At 39.9% G+C, this 17,729-nt stretch overlaps 1 protein-coding gene and 1 pseudogene across 1 annotated transcript; both read left to right on the forward strand.

Annotated features, from left to right (window-relative positions):
- The window catches only part of LOC120168188, a 31,437-nt pseudogene extending 20,186 nt beyond the window's left edge, over positions 1 to 11,251 (forward strand).
- A 1,095-nt stretch (positions 11,252 to 12,346) lies between these two features.
- Positions 12,347 to 14,634, forward strand: LOC120168206 (probable E3 ubiquitin-protein ligase ARI8). Its single transcript, XM_039177006.1, has one exon. It carries the CDS (start codon positions 12,576 to 12,578, stop codon positions 14,460 to 14,462), a length of 1,887 nt encoding a protein of 628 aa, XP_039032937.1. The 5' UTR covers positions 12,347 to 12,575; the 3' UTR covers positions 14,463 to 14,634.
- Positions 14,635 to 17,729: the final 3,095 nt, after the last annotated feature.

A 17,729-nucleotide genomic window follows, 5' to 3' on the forward strand; every position in this document is an offset into this window, starting at 1 on the left:
TCCAAATCCTTAACGACAAAACTGTATCTGAAGCAGCGGTTGTATGGGCTGAAGATGCAGGACGATCACGATTTGGCGCAACACGTGAATGTCTTCAATCAAATCGTTTCTGATCTGGCTCGGCTTGATGTGAAAATTGAGGATGAAGACAGAGCGATGATTCTGTTGTGTTCGTTGACTTCCTCTTACGAACACATGGTGACTACTCTTACATATGGGAAAGAGACTATCAACGTTGAGGAGATTACTGCAGCCTTGTTGGCTCACAACCAGCGGAAGCATAATGCAGGGGAAAGCTCTCAAGCCGATAGCTTATATGTCAAGGGTAATCGAGATCGTGGACGGAAGCCAGAGAAGACAGGGTCCGGGAAGCGGAATTCCAGATCCAAATCCAGGGATAAGAAGACGATTCACTGTTACAAGTGCAAGGAGGCGGGACATATGAAGCGAGACTGTCCGAAGTTGAAAAAGCAGACTGATGAGAAGCGTGATGGCTCATCCAAGTCTGTGAACGTGGTCGAGGATGATACTTCTGATTGCAGTGAGGGTGATATGCTTTCTATTTCAACGACACAATTGACGGATGCTTGGATTCTTGATTCTGGATGTTCTTATCACATCACGCCAAATAGGGAATGGTTTTCGACATACAGGCCGGTTAATTCTGGTTCGGTTTATTTGGGTGATGATCGATGTTGCAATATTGTTGGTATTGGTGATGTCAGAATTAAGATGCACGATGGCTCCGTTCGGACGTTGAGTGGTGTTCGACATATCCCAGACTTGAAGAAGAATTTGATTTCCTTGGGCACTTTGCACAAGAATGGTTTTATCCCTAAGGCTGACGAGGATAGGGAAACCATTCGGATTGTTAAAGGAGCATTGACTGTGATGAAAGGCAAGATGACTGCAGGGAATATCTACAGATTGTTAGGGAGTACCGTTGCAGGTGGAGTTCACTCTGTTGAGTCCTGTGATGATACGACAAACTTGTGGCATATGCGCCTTGCTCATCTTAGTGAACGTGGTATGGCAGAATTACACAAGAGAAACTTGTTGCATGGTGTCAAAAGCTGTAAGCTCGATTTTTGCAAGTATTGTGTTCTTGGTAAACAGACTAAAGTCCGTTTCAAGACTGCGAAGCACACAACTCAAGGGATTCTTGATTATGTGCATTCTGATGTATGGGGGCCTTCCACGACATCGTCTTTGGGTGGATCTAGGTACTATGTTACTTTTATTGATGATTTTTCACGGAAAGTTTGGGTGTATTTTTTGAAACAGAAATCTGAAGTTTTTGAGAAGTTCAAGCTGTGGAAAGCTGAGGTAGAAAACTAAACAGGACGAAAAATCAAGTGTTTGCGGTCTGACAATGGTACGGAGTACACAGATTCACAGTTCCTACAATTCTGTAAGGAGCATGGGATTCAGAGGCATTTTACAGTGCGCAAGACACCACAACAGAATGGTGTTGCGGAACGAATGAACAGGTCGTTGAATGAAAGAGCCAGATGTTTGCGGTTGAATGCGGGGCTTCCCAAACACTTCTGGGCTGAGGCTGTTAACATGGCGTGTTACCTTATCAACAGATCGCCAAGGGCATCGCTGGCTGGGAAAGTTGCAGAAGAGGTATGGACTGGTCATGATGTTAGTTTTGATAACTTACGGATGGTTGTCCTGCTTATGTGCATGTACCTGCTGATGAGAGATCCAAACTTGATGCAAAATCGAAGGAGTGCATTTTTCTGGGTTACAAGAAAGGTGTCAAAGGATTCAAGTTCTGGGATCCAGTTGCGAAGAAAGTTGTGATTAGTAGAGATGTCGTTTTTGATGAACAGTCTATGTTGCAGTAGAAGCAAGACACGACAGTGGTAGATTTCGAGCAGTTTCCAGTTGAGAAACCAGAAACTTCTCAACCGACTTCTGGTGGTTTCACTACGGATGATTTGCAGGATTATAGTCTCGCCAGAGACAGGGTGAGACGGATGAATATAAAGCCTCCGAACAGATTGGGTTTTGAAGACTTGGTATCTTTTGCACTTACTGTTAGCAATGATGATCCAGTTATTTTTCATGATGCCGTTACTAGTCAGGAAAACGACAAGTGGATGGCAGCCATGATTGAGGAGATGGAGTCTTTGAATCACAATCGCACATGGGAGTTAGTTCCCCTTCCTGAGGGTAAGAAGCCGATTGGTTGCAAATGGGTGTATAAGAAGAAACCAGCAGTAACAGAAAAAGAGGGGGAGAAGTTCAAGGCTCGTTTGGTAGCGAAGGGTTTTTCACAGCAGAAAGGAGTTGATTATGATGAAATCTTTTCTCCTGTGGTCAGGCACACTTCAATCCGAGCAGTACTTGCATTGGTGGCTAGTTGGGATTTGCATTTAGAGCAGATGGATGTTAAAACTGCTTTTTTGCATGGTGATTTAGAGGAGCAGATCTACATGCGGCAACCTGAAGGTTTCACTCAACCTGGAAACGAGCATTTAGTTTGCAGATTGAAGAAATCTTTGTACGGGTTAAAACAGTCTCCGAGACAGTGGTATAAACGGTTTGACTCCTATATGATCAAGATTGGCTACAACCGATGTGAGTATGATTGTTGTGTCTATGTTAAGAGCCTTGATGATGGTTCTTTTATTTTTCTATTACTGTATGTTGATGATATGTTGATTGCTGCGAATAACATGGATGATGTTATCGGTTTGAAAACTTTATTGAGTCAGGAATTTGATATGAAAGATTTAGGTGCTGCAAAGAAAATTCTTGGAATGGAAATTTGCAGGGACAAAGACTCAAGGAAACTGCGGCTATCTCAACGGGGTTATGTTGAGAAAATGCTAGAAAGGTTTGCGATGAGCAGCGCGAAACCAGTTAGCACTCCATTGGCGAATCACTTTAAGCTCTCATCAGAACAGTGCCCTAAGACAGATAAGGAAGCTGAAAATATGGCAAAGGTTCCGTATTCTAATGCTGTTGGCTGCTTGATGTATGCGATGGTATGTACTCGTCCTGATTTAGCTCATGCTGTTAGTCAAGTTTGTAAGTACATGTCTAAACCTGGTAAGCAACATTGGGATGCAGTCAAGTGGATCTTTCGGTACTTAAAGGGTACTGTGGGACATGGAATTGTTTTTGGGAGTCAGCGGGATAATCCTTTGGTTGTAGGATATGTGGATTCAGATTATGCAGGTGACTTGGATAATAGAAGATCTACGACAGGGTATGTGTTTACTCTTGGTGGAGGGCCTATTTGCTGGAAGTCTACTGTTCAATCTGTCGTGGCACTATCTACAACTGAAGCTGAATACATGGCAGCGGCTGAAGCTGCAAAAGAAGCTTTATGGCTTACTGGTTTAGTGAAGGAGTTGGGTGTTCAACAAGGTGGAGTTCAGTTGCTTTGTGATAATCAAAGTGCTATTCACTTGGCTAAGAATCAGGTGTATCGTGCTAGAACTAAACATATTGATGTAAGGTTCCACAAGATCAGAGAGTTGGTTGCATCTGGAGAGGTTTTGTTTCAGAAGGTACATACTGATGAGAATGCCGCTGATATGTTCACCAAGCCAGTTACGACAGACAAGTTCAAGCATTGCTTGGACTTGTTGAATGTTTCGAGTTGTTAAAGAAGCAAGGTAACCCAACCCACATTGAAGTTTCCAAGGGGCAGGATATTCGCCAAGGTGGAGATTTGTTAGGTATGGCTCATAAATATACCAGTAAAGAGGACAGGAGATAGAGCGGAGTGAGCGAAGCGAACGCAGCGAACATCAACTGTCCTTACAAAGAAAGTCTCGTTGTGGGGTTACAAATTATGTGGGTTGGGGGTGCGAGGGCGTAGCACCCGCGGTACGGTACATGGTTGATTTTGTAATTATGTACCAGGGTTTTCTATTATAAATAGAGATGTAACCTAGACCTAAAACATCATTGAATAAAACTTCTAGCGCCGCCTAGGCACCGAGGACGTAAGCACATTACCGAACCTCGTAAAATTCTCGTGTTCTTTCGTTTTCTTTACCCGTTTTCGTCAACAAAAGGGCAGGAAACTATTTGAAGTTTGTAAGTCTTAACTGGCAGGTTTTCTTGTTTTCTTGTTCTTTAGATCAAGGTTAGACACAAGTACTTTTTGAAATTTTGCAGCCTGCTAAGTTATACAAGCTGAAGCATCTTTCAAAGGTGGAGGTTGTGACTAATGATCCTAGTGGATGTACTTTTACTTTGGTAAGCCATTTCCTTTTTTCTTTTTCCATTGGTTATTTAAATAAAATATATTCTTAAAGCTTTATGTTATTTGATCTTTGTCTATGTGATATATGGAGCAACTGAGCAGAAGTAGAATATATCTGTACCTTAAACTTCTTTTCTTTCTCTCCTTGCATGTGATTTTTTCTCCAGCCCCTAACTGAACTTCTTATAGGGATTCGATAACCTCAGAAGTCAAAGTGTTGCTCCACCTCAGTGGACTATGCGCAACATTGATGACAGGTAAACGGAAATAGCTCTGGAATGAAGATTTCACCTTTTTTTTCCTGCCAGCTGTTTCTTTTTGCCCCCCTTTTGGGACTCCGACAAAAGTAATATTTATCTTCTTCTCTTGTTTGTTGCTTAATTTATTCTTAAATATTTTTTTTCAGGAACCGCCTTTTATTATGCATATTAAATATCTGCAAAGATGTGCTTGGTTGCCTTCCCAAAGTTGTTGGTGTAGATATCGTGGAAATGGCTCTTTGGGCTAAGGTAAGCTTGATATTTTTCTTTCTTTCTGATTTCTTGACTCTTAAACCGGTACTGAATTACTGCTTTAAGCAGATTAGAAATTCTTCAGGAACTCAGAAAAGCTGTAATTATGCAGAGCGTAACATAAGTTTTTAGTTTCTGGTGCCTAGTGGGCAAAAGTTTAAGGATATTTTAACTTATTGGTCCTTGTGGATTGGTGGTCATTCTGAGGAGTATAATTTCATAGCGTTGAGCCTGATTCTGCTTAGAATTTCCAGCAGATTTTTTCCCCCCTAAATTTTAAGAATCTATGTTTTCTCTATTGTCTTTGACTTGTATTTTGCATCTAGGAAAATACACCTTCAGTCCCCACTCAAAGGAATCGGCAAGATGGGCCTGTTGCAACTACAGTAACAGAAAGTGACTTGAAAGTGAGTGTTGAAAAGGAACTTGTCTCTCAAGCTGAGGAGGAGGACATGGAGGCCCTTTTGGGCACGTATGTTGTTCTTTTATTCTGTTCTAAGGTTCTTCATTGGATTTTAGATGTTCATATCTAGATGTTGCATTTGTGTTCTTTTTAAAGCTAAAATATTCATTTACCATCTGCCAAATCACTGAGGTGGTTAGATCAGCAATATCTATAATTTTTGGAAATGGAGCAAAAAAAGTTTGAAGAGATGGTTCTTGTAGTGGTCATAGTTCCTAGGAAGTGTATGATTCTCGATTTCTTTTTCTTCATCATTTGTTCCATTTGCATAATGAAAAAAAGAATATACTGTTTGTTGTGTTTGGTAAATGTTGAAGCTCCTCAATCCTATCCTAATTATTTTTTATCATAACATGCTACACAGCTATGTCATGGGCATTGGTGAAGCAGAAGCATTTTCTGAACGGTTGAAGCGAGAACTTCATGCTTTGGAAGTAGCAAATGTGCATGTCATTTTGGAAAGTCATCCTCTGGTAGATGAGGTATTTCCTTCTACTTTTACTTGTTGATTGTGTTTTTCTTCTCATTATTTTTATTCTCAAATCTCACTGGCACCTTGCTGGGACTTATAAGAACCAATAAGCTGCATTGTTCCATTTCTTTATAGCTCATCTGGTGTAGTCCTACCCACTCATGCATTAAGTATCAAACAAGCTTATAGGTATCCTAAGCAGTCATATTTACCCCCATTTGTGATACACTCAAGTGAACCCTTTCTACCTTGATTTCTAGTCATTCTTCTCTGAGAGCACCTTCTTGTGTTTGCCTACTGTTGCTGTTGTTGGGGAACTTTTATTTATCCTTTTCTTTTTCCTTGTGGCTTTTTTATTGCGTTATGTGTTAGGACATTCTTTGTTTTATTTTTCCATATAGAAAATTTTGGTTAAGCTTGGTGATGCTGATATTCATCACTATTACCAATATGCTTCTTCCTTGCTAAGATAACTAATTAATCTTTTCTTTGTCTTTCAGGTCTTGCAAGGGCTGGAGGGAGCAACAAGTTGTGCTGATGATATGGATGATTGGTTAGGCATGCTCAATGTTAAATTACGACATATGAGAGAAGATATTGATTCGGTAGGGAAGCTTTTTTATATGGCCTATTAATATTTTGGTTCTGTTTTCATCCTGTATAGTCTGTTATTATTCCATCATTTATATGCTCCTAGTTTGCTGCTATTTTTGTTATGAAACTAAATTATGATGATTTAAGCTATATATATTTTCTCGACTTCATCTGATCTCTTTTAATGTTTATATGAACTTCACGATATACCAGATAGAGACCCGCAACAAGAAGTTAGAGATGCAATCTGTTAATAACAAGGCCCTCATTGAGGAGCTTGATAAGATTCTTGAACGATTGCGTGTCCCTTCTGAGGTATGTTATCTATGACTATATTTTGTTTAGATTCAACCTATGTACTTGGTCTGCAATTCCCCTCACAATGTTTTTCTTATTCGTTGTAGTATGCAGCATGTCTGACAGGAGGCTCGTTTGATGAGACTCGCATGCTTCAAAATGTTGAAGCATGTGAGTGGTTAACTGGTGTTTTACGTGGCCTTCAAGTACCTAACTTGGATCCCACTTATGCAAAAATGCGAGCTGTATGAACTCCCTCTCTCATGCACCGAGTTTTAAAGCTTGTCGTGAGGCAAATTATCCATATGGGGCACATGGTATTGCCATTGGGTCTGGGCTTACAAATTTTTGAAGAACCTAACTTGGATCCTACTTTTTCTTTTCTTTTTTTGCCTATCTTTTAGGTTGAAGATAAGCGGGCAGAACTTGAAAAACTAAAAGCTACATTTGTACTAAGAGCTTCCGAGTTCTTGAGAAACTACTTTGCCAGTTTGGTGGATTTTATGATTAGTGACAAAAGCTATTTCTCTCAGGTTTTCCCTTCATTTTATATTCATTTTTGATGACAAGTATAAACTATGTGGATAGGGTTCCTAAATGTTGCTTACCTGCTTGATTTGAACAGCGGGGACAGTTGAAGAGAACTGATCATGCAGACTTGTGGTTTAAATGCAAGACATATGCTCGCCTTCTGCAACATTTTAAAGGTCAAATTGCAGATCAACTCTAAGATCAGTAAAATATTATGTCTCAGTTTTTCTAATATTTTTGTTCCTGCTCATCCTCAGAGTCTTGATAAGAGTTGCTTGGGTCCTTTGAGGAAAGCTTATTGTAGCTCACTTAACTTACTTCTGTGTCGAGAGGCTGGGAATGAAATTTTTTCAAATTATCCAGAAAAAGAAATGTCTTTCTCATTTGAACTTAATGCTGGTTAGAATGCTTGATAAATAGTTAAATTCTGTTTAGGCTCGTGAATTTGCCAATGAGCTTCGTGCTAGTACAAAAGCATCAAGAAATCCAACTGTCTGGCTGGAGGCTTCCACAGGTGGCAGTCAAAGTGGGAATAGTGCAGACACTTCTGCAGTTTCAGATGCTTATGCCAAAATGCTGACAATTTTTATTCCCCTACTTGTAGATGAGGTAGTCCTTCCCTGCGCTATTAGTACAAGAGGTTACATATATTCACAAGTCTATCTTTATTTGAAATTTTTTCCTTCGGGGCTCAAACTGCAGAGTTCTTTCTTTGCACACTTCATGTGCTTTGAAGTTCCTGCACTTACTACCCCAGGAGCTGTTGCTAACGGTAGTAAAGGTGGATCCAATGATGATGACCTGGGCATTATGGACATTGATGACAATGATAGTAAAGCTGGTAATCATTTTTTTTGAAGGCATTTTTTTTTCTTGTGACCTTATAATTTATGATAATAAACCTCCTTTCCTCTAATTCAAACTGAAAAATGTCGGAACTGTTTATTAGGTAAAACTTCGGCTGATCTGCAATCACTAAATAGGTCGCTACAGGATTTGCTCGATGGAATTCAAGTATGTAAGCATATTGCAGTCTTTTGCAGATTCTTTTACTGTCGCTCCTTATTGTTATGAGTTTCTGGAACCAAATGTTTTACCATTTTTATGTGAGTTTTACTAATGCTCGTTATTTTAGAGTTGCTCGTGTGTTCTTTTCATTCATTGTACTTGTTCTCCTTGTTTATATTAGCATGTCTTTATGATGTTGCTTGGTAGGCACTCTCTTGTTTGCAATCTCTATTTTTTTGTTCTTTTTTTTTTCTTCTTTCTGAAAATTAAAATTCCCTGAATTGCAGGAAGATTTCTACGCTGTAGTTGATTGGGATTACAAGATCGACCCTTTACGTTGCATATCCATGCATGGGATAACAGAGCGTTATCTATCTGGAAAGAAAGCTGATGCAGCTGGATTTGTACGTCTCCTGCTTGGTGCCCTTGAATCAAGAATTTCTACGCAGTTCAGCCGGGTACGTTTAAATGGAAACTGAAAATTTTATGACATTTTGCTTTTAGTATGGATATATCCTGTTTAAGCTGCAATTGCATTTGCAGTTTGTTAATGAGGCTTGCCATCAAATTGAAAGAAATGAACGTAATGTGCGGCAAGTGGGAGTCCTGTCTTACATCCCTCGGTAAAGTGAATCACAGCATTTATAAGATTTCAGAGAATGCAAATTTGAGACCTATGTTACTCAGACTTAGTTGTTAGTGTTGGACATGGATATGCATCCCATATGGGTATGATTAGGTTTTTTAAGTTTTTCCATGTATTCGGAGGATCCTTGAGGTCAAATCCATGTATCCATGTGTTGGACACGAGTGTCTGACACGAGTATTTCAGTAAAAGTGTAGTCTGAGCAACATAGTTTGAGATCAAAGCTGATATAAATGTAAAGAGAAAAAAAGTATTTGTTCCACTTTGTGATCGGAAATGTTTTTGCTTTTATTGGCAAATATTATCAACATATGCTATAAATGTTATTTCCAAGATAGCTAGGCTTGTGATGCTTAATTATTTCTTTACTCGCCATGTTCTACTTCAGTTGGTTTTGAACAATTTAAATGCACTTGTGCACAGCTTTGCAACTCTAGCCACACGCATGGAACAATACATTCAGGGACAGTCACGGGACTTGGTTGATCAAGCATACACCAAATTTGTGAGTCTCATTTTCAGCTTGATATCCTTGTTATTTTGGATTAGTTGATTAGTGTGGTTAAGTGAGCTCATGATGGATTATATTGTAGCCTTTAGCATCATGAGATTCATTACAAGAATTGAGCATGTACTGAGCGAGTTGCAGTGATGCTACTATTTAGCATATTGTTGCATGAAATAGAGCGATAACTGATAAGTTACCAAAGCACATTCGTTTTAGCTACTTCTGCTGATGAGCGGTAAGTACAGCCATCTTCCATGTACTTATGATCTGGTTAGCTGCTTATATATATATTTATGTATATATACACAATCCTCCCTTTCTTAATAAGATCTAATTCATTCAGATCGTGGTATCAAATCAACTCCTCCCCCATGTTATTATTTTCTGAATATGTATGCCTATAATTACTGAGAATATTCACATTGCTAATATTGTTTGGCAGGTTAGCGTTTTGTTTGCTACTCTTGAAAAACTTGCACAAACAGATCCAAAATACGCTGATATATTTGTTTTAGAAAATTATGCAGCATTTCAGAATAGGTCTGCATCTTCTTTTTCCTATGGCTGTGGATATATTTACTCTTGTTTCTTGCGATCAATTCTTTGTCCTTTCCATGCACTCTTTACAGTTTGTATGACCTGGCCAATGTTGTGCCCACATTAGCCAAATTTTACCACCAAGCAAGTGAAGCTTATGAACAAGCATGTACACGTCATATCAGCATGATAATATACTATGTAAGTAATCCACCTTGGTGGCCTTTTTAGTTGCTTCATTAATGTTAGGCAGTGAATACAATTGTTCTCTTTGCAGCAATTTGAACGACTTTTCCAGATTGCTCGAAAGATCGAGGATTTAGTTCACAATTTCAGCAGAAGAGGTTAGCATGCTCATGAATTTGTTTGGTTTTGAAAAGGATTGAGAAGTGCTTTTGAAAAAGGTACTTTTGAATAAATAAAATGACAATTTTAGATGTTTCTTTTGAAAATATTAAAGGTTTGGTGATATAAATGAGGTCAAATGAATAATTTTGCCGAGTTCGAAAAGCATTTTAGCCTGAAAAGCTATCTGTTTAGTGTTGCTTATGGCTCCAAAAGTTATTTTCAAAAGCAAGGGTAAACACCTAGAGTTTCATCAGATAGATCTTCCAGAGCATCTATCCTACTTTTAACTAAATTTACTGATCAAGTCATAATATGCATTCTGGCCCCTTCTCGTCTTTACAGATATCCAGACCATTGCTGATTGTTAACACATGAATGATTTGGCTGACTTTGTCCTTCAAAAATCTCAGATACCTTTTCAGCTTGGATTGTCTAAAATGGATCTACGAAAGATGTTAAAATCCAGTTTATCTGGGGTGAGTTCATCATCAACTTTTGGAACACTCTGTCCTTAGTTTCAAATGGTGGAATTTATATTTTGATTCTTGACTTGTCTCCTACTGGTTGACAAATCCATTGCTGCTATGTATAAGAAGTTGCAAAAGAATTTAACGTCCGAGGAACTGTTACCCTCTTTGTGGGACAAGGGCTAGGTAAGCTTACTTCTATTTCTGAAACTGATCTAAGCTTCAGTGGCAAGTGGTTTTGCCAAAGTATTTTACAAAGTGGCTAATGAAGTGCATTGTGAACAAAATGCGAGTGAGTGGGTTGTGAGGGGAAGGAAGGAGGGAATTTGAGTTGCTGGTTTCTTACTAGTTTTTATTTCTTGGAAATTTGACAGGAGTTTCTGGACAAGGATGATAGCTTTGCCCAACTTGTTGCCAAAATTTACCCCACAGAAACCATTCCATCGGTTATTGAAATGAGAGACCTTCTTGCTTCCATGTAAGGGAGAGATTTTGCCCTCTGTATAAATCTGCTTGTATTTTCAATTTGGAGTAGGGGAGCCGTGTTTAGCTTGCTCTAATTAATTATTACTATTGTTGTATTATAATAGACGACCCCCCCCCCCACAAAAAAAACCCAAAAATCGATTTATTTGAAAATTACTCATTATATTCATTCATTATCGGATAAAAGTTGAAGTATCACGTTCAGTGTAAAATGGTTTGTTTGCTTGCCTGCATGAATTTTACTATGCTGTTTATACAGCGTCTGTTCTTTACTAACTTCAAGTCTACCCATGGTTGGATTGAAAGAGTCTTGTATGTTCTATTTCATCCTTAATAGGATTACTCACAATGCGAAGCCAACATCCTTAATAGGATTAACATGGTTCATGTCATCACCTGACTGGTCATGGATTTCATTTACCACTCCTTGTGGTCGACGTTGTCAGTTGCTTTCTTAAAAGGACGTACGCTTCAAATTTGTTTTTGTTTTGTTTGTCAAGGAAAAGGGACTGGGAAGAAGGTATTCGCTGGGGTTAAGTACTGTCTTTGACTTTGTTTATACAAGTTCTGATGTAAGTTTGTAAATGAGACATCCGAGCACCATTGTTTACCCTCTCTAACGTCGGAAAAACCAAAATTCCAGCACCTGACCCTACATGATATTTCAATACCCTTACAATCGCCCACAATTATGAACCGCCTTCCTTAAAGTTGTCTTTGGAACGTAATGAGGGAAGAACTATAGCAAGTTAGTGGCCACCTTTCATTTCTTGAGGTGGAACCATTAAATTTGAATCTCTACAGCTTTCTACTTTTTGGTACTACATTATTTTTATACATTTATAATTTATTGCTATAAAAATTTTGATATGTTTGAGATATTTATAACTGCATAAATTCAAAATTTATTTTTAGTAAAATAAATAAATTTTTTGAATTAGTATTTGATATATTAATGATGTATAATTTTATTTTTATAAGGTGTCATCTGATAAATTATTATATCATTCGATTTAAATTGTTTACATATGGGTGAAGGTTTCGTATCTAATTAAATATAATTCAACCAAACAACATATCTGTACGGTTTTAAAAGAAATCTACTTTCTATCGGTGGGCTGAGAGTCGTCTGGGCATACAAGTATATGGCCACAGGATTCCGTAGCTAATTCTTTCCTTTTGTGTTCATTAGGGATCGTGTCGATTACTTAAATGAGAAGGAGAAGACTACTAGGGTATTAAATAAATTAAAAATAAAATCGCTTCCCTTGGGATTTATTGTTATCAATAGACAAAATAATAAACCTTTTTTTTTTCTCATTCCGTTTATCACAGGTCTTTCAGCTTTTATAGGATTCGATTTTCCAAACAGAAAGAAACAGAAAACGTTTCCAAGCTAAACGATCCCCTCTTTCCCTCCGCTATTGTCGTATCCTAGGTTTCCCAGTTTCTTCTAGTGCTAGATTTATTTGGTCATGGCTGATTCTGCGTTGGACGATTCCCATGACGACGACTTCTACAACGATGATACAGATGATGACTTGCATCTACACAAAGGCAACAACAGCCAGGAAGATGATGAAGATCACGACGATGGTGACGATGGGGTTGCGCTCGAAGAAGATGCGACTGATGATTTTCGGATGATCCGCAAGAATTGTACTGTTCTAACTGAAGCAGATATACGTCAGCGTGTAACTGATACTGTTGCTGAAGTCTCCTCTGTCCTTTCTCTATCGAAAACTGAAGCAGGTATCTTACTCCTTCATTTTAACTGGAGTGTTAGTAATGTTTTTGATGCATGGTTTGCTGATGAAAAACTAGCCCATGAAAAGGCAGGCTTGTTTGTTAAACCATTGGTCGAATCACCTGATCATGGCGGTAATATGCTTTGTGAAATCTGCTTTGAATACTACACTTGTGATGGGATGAAGTCCACAAGATGTGGACATCCTTATTGTAATGATTGCTGGAGTTCCTACATTAAGAAAGCCATTGGTGATGGCCCTCAAAGTTTATTGCTAAAGTGTCCCCACCCATCTTGTCGTGCTGCTGTCGGCGAAGACATGGTGGGTCTATTTGCATCCGAACAAGAGAAGAACAAGTATTCTGGTTACTTTGTTATGTCATATATTGAATCAAACAAGATGACCAAGTGGTGTCCAGGTCCAGGCTGTGAAAACGCTGTCGACTTTGTCGCTGGGAGTGAAAGTTTCGACGTTTCTTGCCTTTGCTCCCATTCCTTTTGCTGGAATTGTACTCAAGAAGCTCATCGTCCGGTGGACTGTGAAACCATGTCAAAATGGATGTTAAAGAACAGCTCGGAGTCTGAGAATGTGAATTACATACTAGCTTTTACCAAGCCTTGTCCCCAATGCAAAAGGCCGATTGAAAAAAACATGGGGTGTTCGCATATGACGTGTAGGGCGCCTTGCTATTTTGAGTTTTGCTGGCTCTGCCTTAAAGGTTGGAAAGGGCATGACCTTTGTAATCGTTTCAGGGAGAAACCGGAAGAGGAAAAAAGAGAGAAGGCCAAGAAATACATGATGAAATATGCCCATTACTTTGAACGCTGGGCGACCAATAGGAAGTCGATGAAAAAGGCTGCTGATGACTTGCAAAATGTGCAATTGAAAGAGATTGAGATTGTCCGTCATGTTCAAGAAATATCTGCGGCTGAAATCAGTTTTATAACAGAGGCTTGGCAACAGATAATTGAATGTAGGAGGGTACTTGCATGGACCTATGCGTATGGATTTTACTTGCTGGACGAATGCCAGGCTAAAAGGAACTTGTTTGAGTACTTGCAAGGTCAGGCCGAGTCTGGCTTGGAGAGGCTTCATGATTGTGCTGAAAAGGAGCTGCTGCCATTCCTCAAACTCAAGCGCTCAACAATGGAATTCATCGAGTTTCGTAAAAAGCTTGCTTTGCTCACTGGTGTCACTAGAAATTACTTTGACAACTTGGTTACCGCTTTGCAGAATGGACTGTCTGATGTAAACCCTGGGGGTTCATCAAGTGTTCCAAAGAAACCCAAGTTGATTGGTTCATCAAGTGTTCGAAAGAAATGCAAGTTGATTGGTTCATCAAGTGTTCGAAAGAGACGCAAGTTGATTTGGACTTTGGCTCTGACTCCGGCTGTTATTGGAGCTCCTGACTTCAGTTCGAACATTAGCGATAACTCTGCCACTGGCACTGCCATGGAACCATGGGCTTGTGCTTATTGTTCCTTCGAAAATGAGGGTTCTTCAACATTTTGTACAATGTGCGAACGAGGTTCTTGGACTTGTGATGTCTGCACTTTCGCCAATTCCAGTGCCTCGACCACATGCGCTATGTGTTCAGCAACACTGGAGCCGTAGACTAGTCCAAATGGCTGCAAGTTTATTTTGTCTTTTCATCATTTGCTAGTTTCATGCCTTTTTAGGTTGTAGTTCACATAGATGTTGCGCAGGGACGGAGACAAAGAACACAGAAAATAAAAGGGCATCCATTGTCTTCAAGAAGCATAAACTGAAACACATCTCAACACTAGTATATTTTTCATTTTATCCCGGTACTGGTAGAAGAAGAATTTCTGCGTAAATTATACTATTAGTCACTTAATTTAAAAAAAATCATTTTAGTTATCAAGTTTTTAAAAATTTTATTTTGATCGACTACATTAGCTCCTATTTTTATTTTGGTCACCTATACTTAAGTTGTTGGTGACATAGTTAATCTCCGGTTGGTTAGAAGATAAAACGAAGGGTTGGAACTGGGATTCAAACCTAGGTCCACCCAATAATTCTCCATTGCTTAATCGCTATAACTAATTGTTGTATACATTCCACTAATAAAAACTTACCATGAATGATTAAAATGTAAACAAAAACTAATGTTGGTGAGTAAAATGAAGATTTTAAAATTCAATGACTAAAATTAAATTTATAAAAAAGTTAGGTGATCATCGTTGTAAGTTAATATTAAATAATAAATGTTTTGAAATGGTCAACGCAAAAGTTGCAATTTATGAACAGATATTGAAGCCAAGAAGTAAGACCCCCAGATGAACTGTAACTGACAAACGAATTGATGTACGCAAAATTCATTAAGAAAAAAAATTACCATTTCTTGCAAAATCAGGGGACTGAAATGAAAACGACTTGAGATAAGTCTGCAGATACATACGAACAGAGGAAAGAAACAATGTTTTTCACCATCAGACGAAAAAATTCTGTGTCTTTAGTTCATCACAGCACTGTAAATACGATGCAGCCGAAGCAGAAAATTTAAGAAGTTCGAGATTGCTTTGCCTTAGGTGAATTTCCGCAGTTAACATATATATATATATTGTCACGGGCTAGAAACTTGAGTCCGAGATATTAGTGTAAGCGTCCGACAACGAGGTTCAATATGGAGTATCAGGATTACCGTGACCACCAGATTTAGCCGATTCTTGGAGAATGCTTAACAAGTCTGATAAGGATCTATTCCGAGGCGTCCAAGAGAAGCGATGGGGGCAATTATGTCAAGGCTCGTAGATTCGAACCAAGACATGTGAGCAAATATCTGTAAGATAATTATACATACTATTGGGCTTGCCCAGAACCATCAGATCTGGCCCGTTCCTTGGAGGATTCTAGAAGGATAAGGTTAGGTGAGATTGCCTTAAATTAAGGGAGGTGAGTTAGGTAGGAATCAATCCTAGCCCTTCATGTAAAACGATCTTGGTCATCGATTAAGAGGGAGCTCCCCTATAAATAGAGAGCTCTCCTCCCCATGTGTAATCACCCAATTCCATTCTTCTCTTTGAGAGAGTAATATAAGCTCTGAGGCATTTACTCTATTCTTTCTGAGTTCTTAGTTCTTTGTTCTTGTTGCCTATCTTGGTGGCCAGGAGTAGTCACCTTCGTGTTAGCACTTCCACACGATAGTCCGACCTTGTGGCTCGAAGTAGCCACGTTGGTGTTAAAGCTTCCGTAATCCGAAGCCTTGAGGGCTTGGTTCCAACCATTGTGAGTTTGCATGCTCACTTAGCTTGGGTAAGGCTTACTTAGTCGCGGAGAAGACCGAAGAGCGTCTTAAAGCGTCTAAGACCGCACGACCTTGACTATGATATTCCGACGGTTTGAGGCGTCGAAGTTCTGGGGGCGTGACAAGTTGTATCAAAGCGTTTCGTTGTGAGCAAGCAACAATCGTTTCGACTGAGTTGGTGGAAGGTGCGAAACCGGGTAAGTTTGTTTTACTTACTTTCAATCAATTTAATTTGATAATTGAGATGGGGCACAAGAGAAAAGGAGTTTTCGCACGCAAAGGCAAGGAGTGCCATGGTGGGAAACGGGAAGAGAGTCCGTTGGGCTCAATAGCATCATCGGTGTCCAAGCATGAGGATGTTGTGATGAGTTCGCAAGGAATGCTTGAGGCAACGAAAACATACCAAGAGGAGCCAGTTCTCGAGGTAGAGAGGCTCAAGGGTGACGCCGAAGGCATGTCCGAGCGAGACATCACGTTCTCTCATGAAGACGAGAAGAGTCTTAATGAGGAATAAGGAGAACTCTCATTGTACGAAAAATGAGCCTACTGGATGGAATGTATTGCTGACCACACATAGAGGCTCATTAATCTAGAGCATATCTTAACTTCGTGGGAACAAAGGGTCGGTAGACTTGAACAAGCCGAGGATGAGGCCAAGCAGACGCAGAGTTGGAGACAGTTCGAGGGAGAAATGCCCAAGAAGCCGAGGTAACGGCTTTGAGGAACGAGGTGGATGAGCTCAAGAGGGAGCTACTCATATGCAAGGGAGCAATGAGTGAATGAGGTGCGCTCAAGACCTTCTTGGAAGGACTTAGACCAGGGGTGATGCTCAGGGTAGAGCAAGGTGATGCCCAGAGATTTTCAGAAGCCATAGTTGTAGCCGGAATGCCGACTGAGTTTGCAGATGTCAAGCCAAGGAGCGATGTGTCGTCCAGGCCCATGCCCAAGAATAGTGGCAAGAATAGTGGCAACAATGGGGGAGACCGGGAAAAGGTGCAACGGGGAGATGGTATAAAAAGCTCTTCGAGTGGCCAAGTTGAGCCATCGACTGTTCGCGGCCAAGGAAAGCCATCGGGAAAGAATGGCAAGGCCAAGTCCGGGGAGAAGAAGAAGGCGAGCAAGGAAAAGCTGAAGTGTTACTTCTGTGATGGTCCTCATTTGATTAGAGGATGTCCCGAGAAGCGTCGCCTTACAACCATCATGCGGATGATGGGAGAAGGAGAAGTAGCGGAAATTGGCGGAGGCACAAGTAAAATTGCCAACTCAAGAGAAAGACTTGGTCCGATTGATGGGATCAATACGGCCAAGCAAGGATCCAGACGAGGAAAGGTTGTCGATGATGAAGCAGTCGAACCGAGGGGAAAGCTCTATGCGATTGCGGGTGTTCAAGCAATCAAGTCAGGAGCAAGACTTGGTGAGGCTACGTGTTCCAAAGTTGCCGAATCGAGGGGCAAGCATGGTGCGACTACAAGCTATCAAGTAGTTCGCCCAAGATCGAGACGTGTCGAGACTGCGGGTGTCAAAGCAGTCGAGCACAAGAAGGGACCCGGTGCGATAGCCAATGATAAAGCCGTCAAGCCAAGGGTACAAAGTGAGCAGGATCGCTCACAAAA

This window comes from Hibiscus syriacus, unplaced genomic scaffold (assembly GCF_006381635.1).
Source record: "Hibiscus syriacus cultivar Baekdansim isolate YM2019G1 unplaced genomic scaffold, ASM638163v2 tig00111715_pilon, whole genome shotgun sequence".
NCBI lineage: Eukaryota > Viridiplantae > Streptophyta > Magnoliopsida > Malvales > Malvaceae > Hibiscus > Hibiscus syriacus.